This window comes from Pelodiscus sinensis, unplaced genomic scaffold, assembly GCF_049634645.1.
Source record: "Pelodiscus sinensis isolate JC-2024 unplaced genomic scaffold, ASM4963464v1 ctg85, whole genome shotgun sequence".
Classification (NCBI taxonomy): domain Eukaryota; kingdom Metazoa; phylum Chordata; order Testudines; family Trionychidae; genus Pelodiscus; species Pelodiscus sinensis.
In genome coordinates this window covers 511,854-530,114 of record NW_027465930.1, presented here as the reverse complement: position 1 = coordinate 530,114, position 18,261 = coordinate 511,854, and the positions used below count along the sequence as shown (strand labels likewise).

Sequence of the window (18,261 nt, the reverse complement as noted above, 5' to 3'; positions counted from 1 at the left end):
CGGGCCGCCACCGCACAGCGCCGTGCGGTCCCTGCCGGGGGAGCGGCCATGTCAGCAGGGCTGCCCCACATGGCGGGGGGGAGGCAGCAGCAGCGAGCGGCCTCCCCATGTCGTGTCTGCCCGCCCCCCCAGCCCCTCCCTACCTCTCACTGAGGAACTCGTACAGTCCATGATCCAGCAGCACCAGCTCGGCCTTCCCGTCAGGGCCCCGTCGCACCAGCACTGCAACACAGAGGGCTCACTACACCCCTCAGTCCCCACCAGCCTCCCCCTTGCTGGGCGGGGAGGGGACCCCCAGCACCTACCGTTCCCAGGGTGCGGGTCTGCGTGGATGAAGCCCGTGTAGAATATCTGCTCGGCGAACATCTGGATCAGCTTGTCTGCGATCTGCAAGGGGGGGGGGAGCCTCTGAGCACCCCACACCTCCCCGCCAGGCCAGGGGGCAGGGCTGGCAGGCTCCGTCCCCTGGGGGTGGAATGGACAGGCCCGGTGCCGCCTCCAGGGAAGGGGGCTGCAGGCCGGTGAATGCAGCTGCCTCCCAGCGAGCCGGGGAGGTTAAACGTGGCGGCCCCACAGATTCCACAGGGTCTCTGCCCACCCCCACCCCGTGCTGGGCCGAGCCCGGCAAGCGTGCGGCTGCCCCTGCCCACTCACGTCCTTGAGGCTCAGGCCCTGCGCCCGGATCTTCTCCACATTGTTGACTTTGCAGCCGTCGCAGTAATCCGCAGTCAGGACTCTCTGCGGGGAGCAGGCGGGTCAGGGAGCGGGGGGCATCTCCTGTGCCAACCCCCAGCCCGTAGGAGGAAGGCGGGGACCGGCTGCGTCTGGACTGGCAAGACTTTGCGCAAAAGCATCTTGCCGCCTGTCTAGACCGGCCGCGAGTATTCGCGCCAGAGCACTGCCGCTGTCCTGTGCAAATCGGCTCCTTGCGCGGACGCTCGGACGCTCCCGCTCGGGATCAGCCTCTTGCGCAAGAGGCCAGTGCGGACGGGCAAGTTCATGCCTTGCGCAAGGAAGCCCGATGGCTACAATGGCCAGCAGAGCTTCCCTGCGCCAGAGCGTCCACCCCGGCACGGATGCTTTTGCGCAAAACACGGCTCCTGTACAAAAGCATCCGGGCCGGGGGAGACGCTCTCTTGTGCAAATACCTTTAACGGAAACACTTTTCCAGGAAATGTATTTGCACAAAATCCTGCCAGTCTGGACGCAGCCACAGACCCAGGAGAGGAGGGGCCCGTTCCCCTCTGCAGCTGGGCATCCCCCAGCAGGTGGCATCGCCGGCCCCCTCCTCCGCTCCCAGGGTGGGTGGAGACAGGACAAGATGCCAGGGCCCTAGGTGGATGGAGACGTGGCCGGGGTTCATCTCGGATGGACAGAGATGTGACTGGGGCGGGTGGCCAGGACCCAGGGCGGGCGTCCACAGCCCAGGGTAGGTAGAGACGTGGCTGGGGTGGGCAGGGACCAGGTGGGTGGAGACGTGGCTCAGGGCAGGGGCCCGTCTGTCCCGTGTCCCCACCTTGCTGCACTTGTCCCAGTGCACCTTGGGGACGACGACGTAGGGGAAGTGGCGCAGGTCCTGGGCGCAGCGCTCGGCATTCCGGCCCTCGTTCTCAAAGTCCAGCTCCTGGGCCAGCGTCCCCTTCAGGTCCTGCGGGGAGGGGGCAGGGCAGTGGGAGGGCAGGGGCAGGGCCGGGGGGCGAGTGTGTTCCCTTGGCCAGGCAGGCGTGGGGCGCCAGCTGCCTCATCCCGCTCGCCGCCTCGCCCTGCCGCACCAAGGCCACCCCCGGCGGCTGCCTGCCAACACCCCCGGGCCAGCGCCCACATAACGGAGCAGCGGGCGACGCCCGTACCTTGAGCACCCAGCTGAACCCGAAGCTGGGGTGCATGAACTCCACGATGCGCAGCAGCAGCTCCAGCGTGCGGATGTCCCCGTCAAACCGGTCCCGCAGGTCGATGTACTGCACCTGGGGGTGGAGGCGGAGCGCTGGGAACCCGGCCTGGCCTGCAGAGACTGGGCCCTGAATGCAATTCCCCCCCCACCCCAACTAGGGGGCAGGCCCCACCACACACTGGCCAGTCTGCCCCACAGCAGGGTTCCTCATGCTGGCGGCACACTGCCCACACCTGCCGGGGCAGAGCCACCCCTGGGAAGGGGGAGGGCAGCCGCTGGAGACTCCCAAGCAGGCAAGGCCTCCCTAAGCCACCTGTCCCAGCAGCACAGGGGGTCTCAGCCCAGGCTGGGACCAGGCAGCTGCCCTCTGGCTCCATGAGTGGGGGCCAGGGGCGGCGAGGGCCCTGGATGGAGCCGGCCCCCTCCCCACATCTCGCGCACCTTCACCGCCACCTGGGTGCCGTCCTGCAGCCGGGCCTTGTGCACCTGGGCCAGGCTGGCCGCGGCCACGGGCTGGTAGTCGAACTCCCGGAAGAGCACGTTGGCCCTGGCTTGGAAATCCTCCAGGAATAGCTCGTCCACCTGCGCGGGAGGGAGGCGGGCGTCAGGGGGCTGCCCTCGTGCCCAGGGGAGGGCGCCACACACCCAGCTGCAGGGGCAGCCGGGCCTCACGCTGCACAGGGCAGCATGGAGAGCTCTGCCCGGCAGCTGGGGGGCAGTGGGCTACAGCCCCAAGCCGGCCTGCCTGGCCCCTCGCCCAGAGGGCAATGGGGATGCCCTGCCCGGGGCCTGGCACTCACCTCCCCGTAGCCCCGCTTGAGGGCCTGGTCCTCCAGCACGCGCAGGGTGCTGATGTACTCGGGCGGCAGCAGGTGGTTGAAGGAGCACAGGCCCTGGCCCAGCTTGATGTAGAGACCCCCGTTGAGGATGGCGCCCTGCACCAGGCACTCGGCCGCCCGCTGGTGGCAGGCTGACATCGCCGCCGTGTACTCCGGGCTGTTCTGACGACAGGCACACGTGGCAGGGAGCAGCCGTTAGCACGGGCAGGGTGTGACCAGCAGGGGGCGGCAGTGCCTGGGGTGACCAGCAGGGGGCAGCAGTGCCTGGCACGACCAGCAGGGGGCAGCAGTGCCTGGCACGACCAGCAGGGGGCAGCAGTGCCTGGCACGACCAGCAGGGGGTGCTACTTCCCAGCACATCCAACCAGGGGCGTGACCAGTAGGGAGCCCAAGTGCCCAGCACGTCCAGCTGGGAGCTCCTGAGCAAGGAGGGGTAATGGGGGCGGGGACCAGGCTAGCAAGGGGCACTCTGTCCCGGGGGGGGCACCATACACAGGGGGGGGCACAGCTAGGGAAAGGGGACCTGCCCAGGATGCCAGCAGCAGTACCAGGAGAGGGGTGCCCCACTCTGCATGTCCCCCTCCGCCCCGGCCCCACGCTGAGCCCGCTGGGGGGGGCGCCCAGGCTGGAAATACCTCGGCCACGCCCCACAGCGCCACGTGCTCCGTCCACCAGTAATCCAGTGAGATCTGCATGCCCAGCTGCAGGGACCTGCGGGGAGGGCGGGCGGCTCAGGGCCCTGCGGCCAGAGAGAACCCGGAGTCCTGACTCCCCCTGCGACGGGGCCCGGACCCGCTGGGCCCTCGGGGGGGGGGGACAAATCCAACGCCCACCTGCCAAAGCGCCCGATGCCCTCCACCAGCAGCCGCATCTTCCTCCGCTCCTGGGCGTCGGCCAGCCCGTAGCGCATCCCCGCGGCCAGGGGCAGCCCCAGCCCCACGGCCAGCAGCCCCCTCAGCAGCCCCCTGCGCCGGCTCCAGCTGGGGGGGAGGGGACAGCGGTGAGAGGCCCCCACGATGACTCCCCCAGTGACTGCCCTGCCCCCCATGAGTCCTCCAGTGACTGCTCCGCCCCACGGCTCCCCTGTGAGTGCTCCCCCCCCCCCCGACTGCCCTGCCCCACGGCTCCCCTGTGAGTGCTCCCCCCCGACTGCCCTGCCCCACGGCTCCCCTGTGAGTGCTCCCCCCCGACTGCCCTGCCCCACGGCTCCCCTGTGAGTGCTCCCCCCCGACTGCCCTGCCCACGGCTCCCCTGGGAGTGCTCCCCCCGACTGCCCTGCCCCACAGCCCCCCTGGGAGTGCTCCCCCCCGACTGCCCTGCCCCACAGCCCCCCTGGGACTGCCCCCCCGACTGCCCTGCCCCACAGCCCTTCCCGGTCCAGTGGCTGTGATTCTATGGCACGCAGCCGCGCTTGGGAGCCCTCGCGGCAAAGCCCCCAGACCTGGGACCCCCCCCTCTCGGCAGTGGTTAGCCAGGACCCCACCGGTCCCTGGTGCCCCCGAGAGCAGAGGGGCCGCTAACGTTTCGGGGGGGGGGGTTACGGACACACCCAGGGAGGCTGGGCAGAGCCCTACGACGGACCAGGCCCCCGGCGCCGGCCCGCATGGCCCCGGGCGGGACGGGCACAGCCCCGCCAGACCGACTCTGGCCAGAACGGTTTGTAGAACCTGCGCTCAGAGCTCCAGGTGCACCCAGGGCGGGGCTGCCGGGCCCTTTCGGCTCCCAGCCCTCCCCTCCCGCCGCACCCGGGGCGCCTGATCCCAAGGGGGTGGGACGACGGAGTCACACGGGCCGGCGGGTGCTGCATCCGAGCCCTGGGGAAGGGCATGGAGGGTCCAGCACCACGGGTGGGGCAGACACTGTGGGGAGCAGCCCAAAGGGGGAGGCCCCAGCCCTAGGGAAGGGACAGTCCGAGGGCTCCCCGCGCCGGGCGAGAGACTCACCGTTGCATCGGGGGGCTGAGCCGGTGTCTGCAGTGCAGGGCGAGCGGCTGCCAGGGGTCCCTCCGCCGCAGCAGCAGGGAGTGGAAGTGGCAGAGCTGCACCTAGGGGCCCAGGCACAAAAGTCAGCGGGACCCCGCAGGGCAAGCGAGGAACGGCCACCCGCTGCCTGCGGAACTCACCGCCGCTGGGCAGCACGGAGCCACCAGGCTCCGCCCACCCACTGCCTGCGGAACTCACCGCCACTGGGCAGCACTGAACCACCAGGCTCCGCCCACCCACTGCCTGCGGAACTCACCGCCGCTGGGCAGCACGGAGCCACCAGGCTCCGCCCACCACCGCTGCCTGCGGAACTCACCGCCGCTGGGCAGCACGGAGCCGCCAGGCCCCACCCACCCACTGCCTGTGGAACTCACCGCCGCTGGGCAGCACGGAGCCACCAGGCTCCGCCCACCCGCTGCCTGCGGAACTCACCGCCGCTGGGCAGCACGGAGCCGCCAGGCCCCGCCCACCCACTGCCTGCGGAACTCACCGCCGCTGGGCAGCACGGAGCCGCCAGGCCCCACCCACCCACTGCCTGCGGAACTCACCGCCGCTGGGCAGCACGGAGCCGCCAGGCCCTACCCACCCACTGCCTGCGGAACTCACCGCCGCTGGGCAGCACGGAGCCGCCAGGCCCTACCCACCCACTGCCTGCGGAACTCACCGCCGCTGGGCAGCACAGAACCACCAGGCTCTGCCCACCCGCTGCCTGCAGAACTCACCGCCACTGGGCAACATGGAGCCGCCAGGCCCCACCCACCCACCGCCAGGCCCCACCCACCCACCGCCGCTGGGCAGCACAGAACCACCAGTCTCCGCCCACCCACTGCCTGCAGAACTCACCGCCGCTGGGCAGCATGGAGCCGCCAGGCCCTGCCCACCCACTGCCTGCGGAACTCACCGCCGCTGGGCAGCACAGAACCACCAGGCTCCGCCCACCCGCTGCCTGCAGAACTCACCGCCGCTGGGCAGCACAGAACCACCAGGCCCCGCCCACCCACTGCTTCCAGAACTCACCGCCGCTGGGCAGCACGGAGCTGCCAGGCCCCGCCCACCCACTGCCTGCGGAACTCACCGCCGCTGGGCAGCACGGAGCTGCCAGGCCCCACCCACCCACTGCCTGCGGAACTCACCGCCGCTGGGCAGCACGGAGCTGCCAGGCCCCACCCACCCACTGCCTGCGGAACTCACCGCCGCTGGGCAACACGGAGCTGCCAGGCCCCGCCCACCCACTGCCGACAGAACTCACCGCCACTGGGCAACACGGAGCTGCCAGGCCCCGCCCACCCACTGCCTGCAGAACTCACCGCCACTGGGCAACACGGAGCTGCCAGGCCCCACCCACCCGCTGCCTGCGGAACTCACCGCCGCTGGGCAGCACGGAGCCGCCAGGCCCCGCCCACTCGCTGCCTGCGGAACTCACCGCCGCTGGGCAGCACGGAGCTGCCAGGCCCCACCCACCCACTGCCTGCAGAACTCACCGCCGCTGGGCAGCACGGAGCCGCCAGGCCCCGCCCACCCGCTGCCTGCGGAACTCACCGCCGCTGGGCAACACGGAGCTGCCAGGCCCCGCCACCCGCTGCCTGCAGAACTCACCGCCGCTGGGCAGCACGGAGCTGCCAGGCCCCCGCCCACACCGCTGCCTGCAGAACTCACCGCCACTGGGCAACACGGAGCTGCCAGGCCCCGCCCACCCACTGCCTGCAGAACTCACCGCCACTGGGCAACACGGAGCTGCCAGGCCCCACCCACCCGCTGCCTGCGGAACTCACCGCCGCTGGGCAGCACGGAGCCGCCAGGCCCCGCCCACTCGCTGCCTGCGGAACTCACCGCCGCTGGGCAGCACGGAGCTGCCAGGCCCCACCCACCCACTGCCTGCAGAACTCACCGCCGCTGGGCAGCACGGAGCCGCCAGGCCCCGCCCACCCGCTGCCTGCGGAACTCACCGCCGCTGGGCAACACGGAGCTGCCAGGCCCCGCCCACCCGCTGCCTGCAGAACTCACCGCCGCTGGGCAGCACGGAGCTGCCAGGCCCCGCCCACCCGCTGCCTGCAGAACTCACCGCCGCTGGGCAGCACGGAGCTGCCAGGCCCCGCCCACCCACTGCCTGCAGAACTCACCGCCGCTGGGCAGCACGGAGCTGCCAGGCCGCACCCACCCACTGCCTGCAGAACTCACCGCCGCTGGGCAGCACGGAGCTGCCAGGCCCCGCCCACCCGCTGCCTGCGGAACTCACCGCCGCTGGGCAGCACGGAGCCGCCAGGCCCCGCCCACTCGCTGCCTGCGGAACTCACCGCCGCTGGGCAGCACGGAGCCGCCAGGCCCCACCCACCCACTGCCTGCGGAACTCACCGCCGCTGGGCAACACGGAGCTGCCAGGCCCCGCCCACCCGCTGCCTGCAGAACTCACCGCCGCTGGGCAGCACGGAGCCGCCAGGCCCCACCCACCCACTGCCTGCGGAACTCACCGCCGCTGGGCAGCACGGAGCCGCCAGGCCCCACCCACCCACTGCCTGCAGAACTCACCGCCACTGGGCAGCACGGAGCCGCCAGGCCCCGCCCACCCAGTGCCTGCAGAACTCACCGCCGCTGGGCAACACGGAGCTGCCAGGCCCCGCCCACCCGCTGCCTGCAGAACTCACTGCCGCTGGCCAACACGGAGCTGCCAGTCCCCACCCACCCGCTGCCTGCAGAACTCACCGCCGCTGGCCAACACGGAGCTGCCAGGCCCCGCCCACCCGCTGCCTGCGGAACTCACCGCCGCTGGGCAACACGGAGCTGCCAGGCCCCACCCACCCGCTGCCTGCAGAACTCACTGCCGCTGGGCAACACGGAGCTGCCAGGCCCCACCCACCCGCTGCCTGCAGAACTCACCGCCGCTGGGCAGCACGGAGCTGCCAGGCCCCACCCACCCGCTGCCTGCAGAACTCACTGCCGCTGGGCAGCACGGAGCTGCCAGGCCCCGCCCACCCGCTGCCTGCAGAACTCACCGCCGCTGGGCAGCACGGAGCTGCCAGGCCCCACCCACCCGCTGCCTGCGGAACTCACCGCCGCTGGGCAGCACGGAGCTGCCAGGCCCCGCCCACCCGCTGCCTGCAGAACTCACCGCCACTGGGCAACACGGAGCCGCCAGGCCCCGCCCACCCGCTGCCTGCAGAACTCACCGCCGCTGGGCAACACGGAGCTGCCAGGCCCCGCCCACCCGCTGCCTGCAGAACTCACCGCCGCTGGGCAGCACGGAGCTGCCAGGCCCCACCCACCCGCTGCCTGCAGAACTCACTGCCGCTGGGCAGCACGGAGCTGCCAGGCCCCGCCCACCCGCTGCCTGCAGAACTCACCGCCGCTGGGCAGCACGGAGCTGCCAGGCCCCGCCCACCCGCTGCCTGCAGAACTCACTGCCGCTGGGCAGCACGGAGCTGCCAGGCCCCGCCCACCCGCTGCCTGCAGAACTCACCGCCGCTGGGCAGCACGGAGCTGCCAGGCCCCACCCACCCGCTGCCTGCAGAACTCACCGCCGCTGGGCAGCACGGAGCTGCCAGGCCCCACCCACCCGCTGCCTGCAGAACTCACTGCCGCTGGGCAGCACGGAGCTGCCAGGCCCCGCCCACCCGCTGCCTGCAGAACTCACCGCCGCTGGGCAGCACGGAGCTGCCAGGCCCCGCCCACCCGCTGCCTGCAGAACTCACCGCCGCTGGGCAGCACGGAGCTGCCAGGCCCCACCCACCCGCTGCCTGCAGAACTCACCGCCGCTGGGCAGCACGGAGCTGCCAGGCCCCGCCCACCCACTGCCTGCAGAACTCACCGCCGCTGGGCAACACGGAGCCGCCAGGCCCCACCCACCCGCTGCCTGCAGAACTCACCGCCGCTGGGCAACACGGAGCCGCCAGGCCCCGCCCACACCGCTGCCTGCAGAACTCACCGCCGCTGGGCAACACGGAGCCGCCAGGCCCCGCCCACCCGCTGCCTGCAGAACTCACCGCCGCTGGGCAACACGGAGCCGCCAGGCCCCGCCCACCCGCTGCCTGCAGAACTCACCGCCGCTGGGCAACACGGAGCCGCCAGGCCCCGCCCACCCGCTGCCTGCAGAACTCACCGCCGCTGGGCAACACGGAGCCGCCAGGCCCCGCCCACCCACTGCCTGCAGAACTCACCGCCGCTGGGCAGCACGGAGCTGCCAGGCCCCACCCACCCGCTGCCTGCGGAACTCACCGCCGCTGGGCAGCACGGAGCTGCCAGGCCCCGCCCACCCGCTGCCTGCAGAACTCACCGCCGCTGGGCAACACGGAGCCGCCAGGCCCCGCCCACCCACTGCCTGCAGAACTCACCGCCGCTGGGCAACACGGAGCCGCCAGGCCCCGCCCACCCGCTGCCTGCAGAACTCACCGCCGCTGGGCAACACGGAGCTGCCAGGCCCCGCCCACCCGCTGCCTGCAGAACTCACCGCCGCTGGGCAACACGGAGCCGCCAGGCCCCGCCCACCCGCTGCCTGCGGAACTCACCGCCGCTGGGCAACACGGAGCTGCCAGGCCCCACCCACCCACTGCCTGCAGAACTCACCGCCGCTGGGCAGCACGGAGCTGCCAGGCCCCACCCACCCACTGCTTCCAGAACTCACCGCCGCTGGGCAGCACGGAGCCGCCAGGCCCCGCCCACCCACTGCCTGCAGAACTCACCGCCGCTGGGCAACACGGAGCCGCCAGGCCCCGCCCACCCGCTGCCTGCAGAACTCACCGCCGCTGGGCAACACGGAGCCGCCAGGCCCCGCCCACCCGCTGCCTGAGGAACTCACCGCCGCTGGGCAACACGGAGCCGCCAGGCCCCGCCCACCCACTGCCTGCAGAACTCACCGCTGCTGGGCAGCACGGAGCCGCCAGGCCCCGCCCACCCACTGCCTGCAGAACTCACCGCCGCTGGGCAGCACGGAGCCGCCAGGCCCCACCCACCCGCTGCCTGCAGAACTCACCGCCGCTGGGCAGCACGGAGCCGCCAGGCCCCACCCACCCGCTGCCTGCAGAACTCACCGCCGCTGGGCAACACGGAGCTGCCAGGCCCCGCCCACCCACTGCCTGCAGAACTCACCGCCGCTGGGCAACACGGAGCCGCCAGGCCCCGCCCACCCACTGCCTGCAGAACTCACCGCCGCTGGGCAACACGGAGCTGCCAGGCCCCACCCACCCGCTGCCTGAGGAACTCACCGCCGCTGGGCAGCACGGAGCCGCCAGGCCCCGCCCACCCACTGCCTGCAGAACTCACCGCCGCTGGGCAACACGGAGCCGCCAGGCCCCGCCCACCCACTGCCTGCAGAACTCACCGCCGCTGGGCAACACGGAGCTGCCAGGCCCCGCCCACCCACTGCCTGCAGAACTCACCGCCACTGGGCAACACGGAGCTGCCAGGCCCCGCCCACCCGCTGCCTGCAGAACTCACCGCCGCTGGGCAACACGGAGCTGCCAGGCCCCGCCCACCCACTGCCTGCAGAACTCACCGCCACTGGGCAACACGGAGCTGCCAGGCCCCGCCCACCCGCTGCCTGCGGAACTCACCGCCGCTGGGCAACACGGAGCTGCCAGGCCCCGCCCACCCACTGCCGACAGAACTCACCGCCGCTGGGCAGCACGGAGCCGCCAGGCCCCACCCACCCACTGCCTGAGGAACTCACCGCCGCTGGGCAGCACGGAGTCGCCAGGCCCCACCCACCCACTGCTTCCAGAACTCACCGCCGCTGAGCAACACGGAGCCGCCAGGCCCCACCCACCCACTGCCTGCAGAACTCACCGCCGCTGGGCAACACGGAGCCGCCAGGCCCCACCCACCCGCTGCCTGAGGAACTCACCGCCGCTGGGCAGCACGGAGCCGCCAGGCCCCACCCACCCACTGCTTCCAGAACTCACCGCCGCTGGGCAGCACGGAGCCGCCAGGCCCCACCCACCCACTGCCTGCAGAACTCACCGCCGCTGGGCAGCACGGAGCCACCATGGCCAGGCTGTTTCTGGAGCACTGCAGGGCCCATGTCTTTCCTGCTGTGCCACGGCTCCCGGCAACACAGCAGCAGCTGGCCAAGCCCCGCCCCACTGCACCCCGCTGCCCTGGCAGGAAGAGCGCCCCTTGTGGCAGCATCCCAGCCTGGCACTGCACCCTGCGGCCCCTCTGAGCGCCCTGCCAGGCGGGTCTGGCGTCACCCCACGGGGCTGCCAGTCACATCCTGGGCAGTGAACAACCCCACGCAGGGCGTGGCCAACGCCTGCCGGAGTCCCCGCAGCCCTGAGCGGGGCACCAAGACCGGCAGCACCCGCCATTGGCCGGAACAGCAGCTGGCCGCGGGGGGGGGGGGGGAGGAATGGGACTTGCCCCCAGGTACGTGACAAGCGGCAGTACACAGACGCGGGCGACAGGCTGGTAGGGACAATCCCAACACTGACTTACGGGGGCACCTTTACCCCGCCCCTCCCCCACCCCGCTGTTCACACTTGCTGCCAGGTTCCATACGAATGTCAGACCAGCCAGGCGGGGTCAGACCAAGGGCCCATCCCCCCAGCGTCCTGTCTGCCCACAGCAGCCAAAGCCAGGTGCCCCAGCAGGTACCACTTTACGGTAACCCCCCTAGCTCTTTTCTGAACCCTGTCAAAGTTCTAGACTTCACCACACCCTCCGGCGAGGAGTTCCACAGGTTAACCGTGCGCCGAGTGAAGAAAAACGTCCTTTGGTTTGTTTGAAACCTGCTGCCTAGTAATTTCATTTGGTGCCCCTAGTTCTTATTGTTATGGGAACAGGTAAATAACTTTTCCTTAGTCACTTTTTCCACACCAGTCTCGACTTTCCAGACCTCTGTTGTATCCGCCCTCAGTCTCCTCTTTTCTACGCTGAAAAGTCCAAATCTCTGTAATCTCTCTTCACAGGAGACCCAGCTTTGTTGCCCTTTTCTGAACCGTTTCCAATGCCAAGAGATCTTTTGTGAGATGAGGAGACCACATCTGTGCGCAGGATTCAAGCTGTGGGCGTCCCAAGGTTTTATACGGGGCAGTAAGATATTCTCTGTCGTATCCTCGATGCCTTGTGTAACGATTCCCAACAGCCTGCTCGCTTTGCACACGCAGGGAACTAGCCGCCGTGACTCCAAGGTCTCTCTCTCAGTGGCTAGAGCTAAATGAGTCCCCTTCCAGCAGGACCCAGGCCCGTTTCCCGCCGGTGGCCGCAAGCTCACCCTTCCGGGGGTGGGCGCTGCCTTGCTCAGCACCACTGTGCAAATGTGGGGGGCTGTTTGCAGCACCCCCATGCCTGGGGAGCAGGCTGCCTTCGCCCCCGGGAAGGGTTCCCGCTCCTGCAAAGCCTGCTAGAAAGCCTGGCGCAGGCTGCCTGGCTGCTCGAGATGGGAACAGGCTGCTCCGCCCGGCCTCCCGACAGCTCCCCCGCTCTCCCACGAGCCCGCAACCAACGCCCCGCAGCGGAGCCAGCTCCCAGCAGCCCCTGTCGCCAAGCCGAGGGCTCCCCTTCAAAGCGATGCAGAGACCCCCCCCCCCGGGAGACCAGCCGTACCCCGCAGCCCGGCCCCATGGGGACCCAGTCCCAGCTCACGGTCACCAGCCTGTCCCCGCCAGGGCACCTAGCCGTGTCCTCACCTTAGCTCCCTCCCCGGCCGGCTGGGTACAAGCACCAGCCCGACCCCCTACCCCTCGGACGCCGGCAGGGGGAGCAGGGTGCTGGAGAGGGGCCCGGCCGGTTACCCTCAGGCTGAGCCGGGGCTCACTCGGACGGGAGCGCAGCGCCCAACGCAGGGGGTCCCTGCACCCCACACGGGCGTATGGGCCGGCTCCCGCTTCGGGGCAGGGGATGGGGCCAGGCCGGAGACTGGCCAAAGACCCCCTGGAGCCCTGGAGCCAGGGGCTGCGAGCAGGAGGATGGTGGGTCCTGCCCCAGGAGGGGGGTGGCCTGCGATGCAAGAAGGGGGGCCAGGCCCTTCCCCTGGGGCGACTGGGGGTGAAGCCGAGGGGGTTGGGTCCCGCCCCCAGGAGGATGGGAGGGTGACGCGGGGGGGGGGCGTTGCCTGCGCTGGGCAGCACCGCGGGGCCCCCCATGTCCGTGTGGGAGCCCAGAACGGGTGGGGCACACGAGGAGCAGGCGCCTGGCGCCCCATGCCCAGCCTCTGGCCGGAACAGCACGTCCTTGAGGGAAGATGAAACACAAGGGGCCTTCCCGCTGACAGGGGCAGCTCCCAGCTGCGGCAGACGCAGCCCCTCCCCCCGCGTCCCCCCCTCGCTGGCCTTGACAAGTCGCCTTCAGGAGGCGGTTTCCTAATCAGCCCGGGGCGTCGGTCCAGCGCCAGACGGGGTGGGCGGATCCGGAGCCTGGATTCAGCCTCCTCTGCTCCAAGCAAGCCGGGACCAGGGCACGGCCACCAGCGCGGCAGGACTGGCTCCGCTCCCGGGGCCCACGCTGGGGTCTGAGGGCAGCTGTCCCAGCCTGGGCAGGGCAGACACGTGGGGCAATGCAGGGGTGGGGGGGAACTGGCAGCTGAGAGCTTGGGGATCTTGGACTGTGGGCGCTGCAGGCCCAGGGACGGTGTGCGTCGGTATCTACACAACAACGCAAACACAGGCACACAAGAGCGGCCGCAATGGGTCAGACCAAAGGTCTGTCCAGCCCGGGGTCCTGTTTGCCGGCAATGCCAGGAGCCCCAGAGGGAGTGAACCCATCAGGGAAGCCTCACGTGATCTCTCTCCTAGCACCCATCTCCGGAGAAACAGAGGCTGGGGACACCATTCCTACCCGGCCTGGCTAAGAGCCATTGGTGGACCTAAGCTCCGTGAATCTATCTAGCTCTTTTTTTAACCTTGTTAAAGCCCTGGTCTTCACACCACCCTCTGGCGAGGAGTTCCACAGGTTGACTGTGCGCTGAGTGAAGAAAAACTTCCTTTGGTTTGTTTGTTTGTTTGAAACCTGCTGCCTGTTCATTTCACTGGGTGACCCCTAGATCTTCCGTTATGGGAACAAGTCAATCACTTTTCCTTAGTCACTTTCTCCACACTTGTCACGATTTTGTAGAACACAGACAACAGCCAGCCTGCAGGAGCCACAGTTGCGGGAGGGGGGAGGAAGAATATCAAAAAATTCACATGATACTGGGGATGCTAAATCCTGACTAATCGAGGCATTTTAAAGAGCCGCCTTTGAAGTGTAGCGACAGGCCTGGGCGTTTCAAAGCGCAGCGCCAGGTGGAGCCAGGGCAGCGGGCCCAGGCTCTGTGCAGCGCTGCCGGTTTGAAGTCCCCACTCCTCCCCCCTCGCGGCCCCTTTCTGATAAGAGGCAGCAAGGGGGGAAGCGACTGGTCCACTAGCCTGTGGATTAGCTGAGAAGCCTTTGACTCTTGCTTCAGGTCCCTCCCTAATACCAGGCACTAGGAAAGGGGGGTGCCGTAATGCACCCAGTAACCAGACCTCGGGAAGCAGGAGAGTACCGTAATGCACCCAGTAATTGCCCCATTGAAGCACCAGCCCCCCCTGAAAGCATGGGAAGGTACCGTAAAGCACATGGTAAAGAGCCCACAGGAAACACAGTAGAGGACGGAGTTCCATAAAGCCCCCAGTACCCAGCCCCGGGGAAGCACGGGAGAGGGGAATACCATAAAGCGCCCGGTAGCCGCCCCCCGGGAAGCAGGGGGTACCGTAAAGCGCCCAATAGCCGGCCCCCGGGAAGCAGGGGGGTACCGTAAAGCCCCCGGTAGCCGCCCCCGGGGAAGCAGGGGGGTACCGTAAAGCCCCCGGTAGCCGCCCCCGGGGAAGCAGGGGGGTACCGTAAAGCCCCCGGTAGCCGCCCCCCCGGGGAAGCAGGGGGTACCGTAAAGCCCCCGGTAGCCGCCCCCCCGGGGAAGCAGGGGGTACCGTAAAGCGCCCAATAGCCGCCCCCGGGGAAGCAGGGGGGGTACCGTAAAGCGCCCAATAGCCGCCCCCGGGGAAGCAGGGGGGGTACCGTAAAGCGCCCAATAGCCGCCCCCCGGGAAGCGGGGGGGGGGTACCGTAAAGCGCCCAATAGCCGCCCCCGGGGAAGCAGGGGGGGTACCGTAAAGCGCCCAATAGCCGCCCCCGGGGAAGCAGGGGGGGTACCGTAAAGCCCCCGGTAGCCGCCCCCGGGGAAGCAGGGGGGGGTACCGTAAAGCGCCCAATAGCCGCCCCCGGGGAAGCAGGGGGGGTACCGTAAAGCGCCCAATAGCCGCCCCCGGGGAAGCAGGGGGGGTACCGTAAAGCCCCCGGTAGCCGCCCCGCGCGGGGCCGCTCTCACCGTGCGCCGCAGCTCCATGACCGCTCTCACCGGCCGCCGCCACTGGCCGCGAGCCACCCGCCCCGCCCGCACTCACCCGCACGCTGATTGGCCAGCCCGCGCCCAGGCACCACCCCTTACTCAACGCGCACGCCGATTGGCCCGCCTGCCTCGAGGCGCCTCTCTCTTGCCCCACGCGGATGGCGCCCTGCGACTCCAGGCTCCGCCCCCTTACTTATAGCGCTCGTTGATTGGCCAGTCGGCCGTTTCGCATTGGTGGGCAGAATGGGCGGTCCCTGAGCTGGCCCCGCCTCCCGAGCTGGGAGGGGTGGAGCGAGGCGGCGCCACGTGGGCTCCCGGTCCGGCTCCGCATCCTGAGGCCGGGAAAACTGGAGTCCTGGGGGGGGAGGGGCCACGGAAATAGCCTGTCGGACCCGCGCCCCTTTACCCGCCCCCCCGGGTCCCCCCCCCGCGCCCCTTTACCCGCCCCCTGCGCCCCCCCGGGCCCCTTTACCCGCCCCCCTGCGCCCCCCCGGGTCCCCCCCCGCGCCCCTTTACCCGCCCCCTGCGCCCCCCCGGGTCCCCCCCGCGCCCCTTTACCCGCCCCCTGCGCCCCCCCGGATCCCCCCCGCGCCCCTTTACCCGCCCCCTGCGCCCCCCCGGGTCCCCCCCCGCGCCCCTTTACCCGCCCCCTGCGCCCCCCCGGATCCCCCCCGCGCCCCTTTACCCGCCCCCTGCGCCCCCCCGGGTCCCCCCCCGCGCCCCTTTACCCGCCCCCTGCGCCCCCCCGGGTCCCCCCCCCGCGCCCCTTTACCCGCCCCCCTGCGCCCCCCCGGGTCCCCCCCGCGCCCCTTTACCCGCCCCCTGCGCCCCCCCGGGTCCCCCCCGCGCCCCTTTACCCGCCCCCTGCGCCCCCCCGGGTCCCCCCCGCGCCCCTTTACCCCGCCCCCTGCGCCCCCCCGGGTCCCCCCCCGCGCCCCTTTACCCGCCCGCCCCCCCCGGGTCCCCCCCGCGCCCCCCCCCGCGCCCCTTTACCCGCCCGCCCCCCCCGGGTCCCCCCCGCGCCCCTTTACCCGCCCCCTGCGCCCCCCCGGGTCCCCCCCCCGCGCCCCTTTACCCGCCCCCCCTGCGCCCCCCCGCGCCCCTTTACCCGCCCCCTGCGCCCCCCCGGGTCCCCCCCCGCGCCCCTTTACCCGCCCGCCCCCCCCTGCGCCCCCCCCGGCCCCCCCGCGCCCCTTTACCCGCCCCCTGCGCCCCCCGGCCCCCCCCGCGCCCCTTTACCCGCCCCCTGCGCCCCCCCGGCCCCCTCCGCGCCCCTTTACCCGCCCCCCCCTTTACCGGACCCCCACAGCGGTGCCAGGATCCCGCGAGCTGAACCCCCCCCCCCCCCCCCCAGTGCCAAGCGCCAGCAGAGCCCAGTGCACAGGGCAGGGGCACAGCACTGTTGCCTCCCGCAAGTCTCGGGCTGGGAGGGGGGCAGGGACCGCGGCGAGCCCCCCCCACAGAGCCCTGGGGTGCGGGACGGGCGGGGCCCCGCGCTCCTCTCACACCCCCCCCCCCCCGTCCCTGCTACTGCCAGGGGCCCGGTCCCCTTGGAGATGCTGCCACCTAGTGGAGGAATTGGGCATCGCATCTCTCACTCCGCACCGGGCACTGCGCTGGCTGGGCGGGGTCTCTCTGGGCATCGCACTGGGCACTGCGCCGGCTGGGCGGGGTCTCTCTCGGTATCGCACCGGGCACTGCGCTGGCTGGGCGGGGTCTCTCTGGGCGTTGCACTGGGCACTGCGCTGGCTGGGCGGGGTCTCTCTGGGCGTCGCACCGGGCACTGCGCCGGCTGGGCGGGGTCTCTCTCGGTATCGCACCGGGCACTGCGCTGGCTGGGCGGGGTCTCTCTGGGTATCGCACCGGGCACTGCGCTGGCTGGGCAGGGTCTCTCTGGGCATCGCACCGGGCACTGCGCTGGCTGGGCGGGGTCTCTCTCGGTATCGCACTAGGCACTGCGCTGGCTGGGCGGGGTCTCTCTGGGCGTTGCACTGGGCACTGCGCCGGCTGGGCGGGGTCTCTCTCGGTATCGCACCGGGCACTGCGCTGGCTGGGCGGGGTCTCTCTGGGTATCGCACCGGGCACTGCGCTGGCTGGGCGGGGTCTCTCTGGGCGTTGCACTGGGCACTGCGCCGGCTGGGCGGGGTCTCTCTCGGTATCGCACCGGGCACTGCGCTGGCTGGGCAGGGTCTCTCTGGGCGTTGCACTGGGCACTGCGCTGGCTGGGCGGGGTCTCTCTGGGCGTCGCACCAGGCACTGCGCTGGCTGGGCGGGGTCTCTCTGGGCATCGCACCGGGCACTGCGCTGGCTGGGCGGGGTCTCTCTGGGCATCGCACCGGGCACTGCGCTGGCTGGGCGGGGTCTCTCTCGGTATCGCACCAGGCACTGCGCTGGCTGGGCGGGGTCTCTCTGGGTATCGCACCGGGCACTGCGCTGGCTGGGCGGGGTCTCTCTCGGTATCGCACCGGGCACTGCACTGGCTGGGCGGGGTCTCTCTGGGTATCGCACCGGGCACTGCGCTGGCTGGGCGGTATCTCTCTGGGCATCGCACCGGGCACTGCGCTGGCTGGGCGGGGTCTCTCTGGGCATCGCACCGGGCACTGCGCTGGCTGGGCGGGGTCTCTCTGGGCGTCTCACCGGGCACTGCGCTGGCTGGGCGGGGTCTCTCTGGGTATCGCACCGGGCACTGCGCTGGCTGGGCGGTATCTCTCTGGGCATCGCACCGGGCACTGCGCTGGCTGGGCGGGGTCTCTCTGGGCATCGCACCGGGCACTGCGCTGGCTGGGCGGGGTCTCTCTGGGCGTCTCACCGGGCACTGCGCTGGCTGGGCAGTATCTCTCTGGGCATCGCACCGGGCACTGCGCTGGCTGGGCGGGGTCTCTCTGGGCATCGCACCGGGCACTGCGCCGGCTGGGCGGGGTCTCTCTGGGTATCGCACCGGGCACTGCGCTGGCTGGGCGGGGTCTCTCTGGGCGTCTCACCGGGCACTGCGCTGGCTGGGCGGGGTCTCTCTGGGCGTCGCACCGGGCACTGCGCTGGCTGGGCGGGGTCTCTCTGGGCGTCGCACCGGGCACTGCGCCGGCTGGGCGGGGTCTCTCTGGGTATCGCACCGGGCACTGCGCTGGCTGGGCGGGGTCTCTCTGGGTATCGCACCGGGCACTGCGCTGGCTGGGCGGGGTCTCTCTGGGCGTTGCACTGGGCACTGCGCTGGCTGGGCGGGGTCTCTCTGGGCGTCGCACCGGGCACTGCGCCGGCT

General features: G+C 71.2%; 1 protein-coding gene across 1 annotated transcript; it reads right to left on the bottom strand.

Moving 5' to 3' along the window:
- Positions 1-11: 11 nt before the first annotated feature.
- On the bottom strand, positions 12-15,063 carry ADCK5 (aarF domain containing kinase 5; the record flags this gene model as incomplete). Its single annotated transcript, XM_075916839.1, has 12 exons — positions 14,985-15,063; positions 4,674-4,774; positions 3,564-3,710; positions 3,366-3,441; positions 2,692-2,892; positions 2,333-2,473; positions 1,851-1,964; positions 1,517-1,648; positions 655-738; positions 306-387; positions 144-222; positions 12-31 (listed from the first exon to the last, which is right to left on the bottom strand). Coding segments are annotated over exons 1-12 (1,195 nt in total), but the record flags the coding sequence as incomplete, so codon positions are not given.
- Between the last annotated feature and the right edge of the window lie 3,198 nt (positions 15,064-18,261).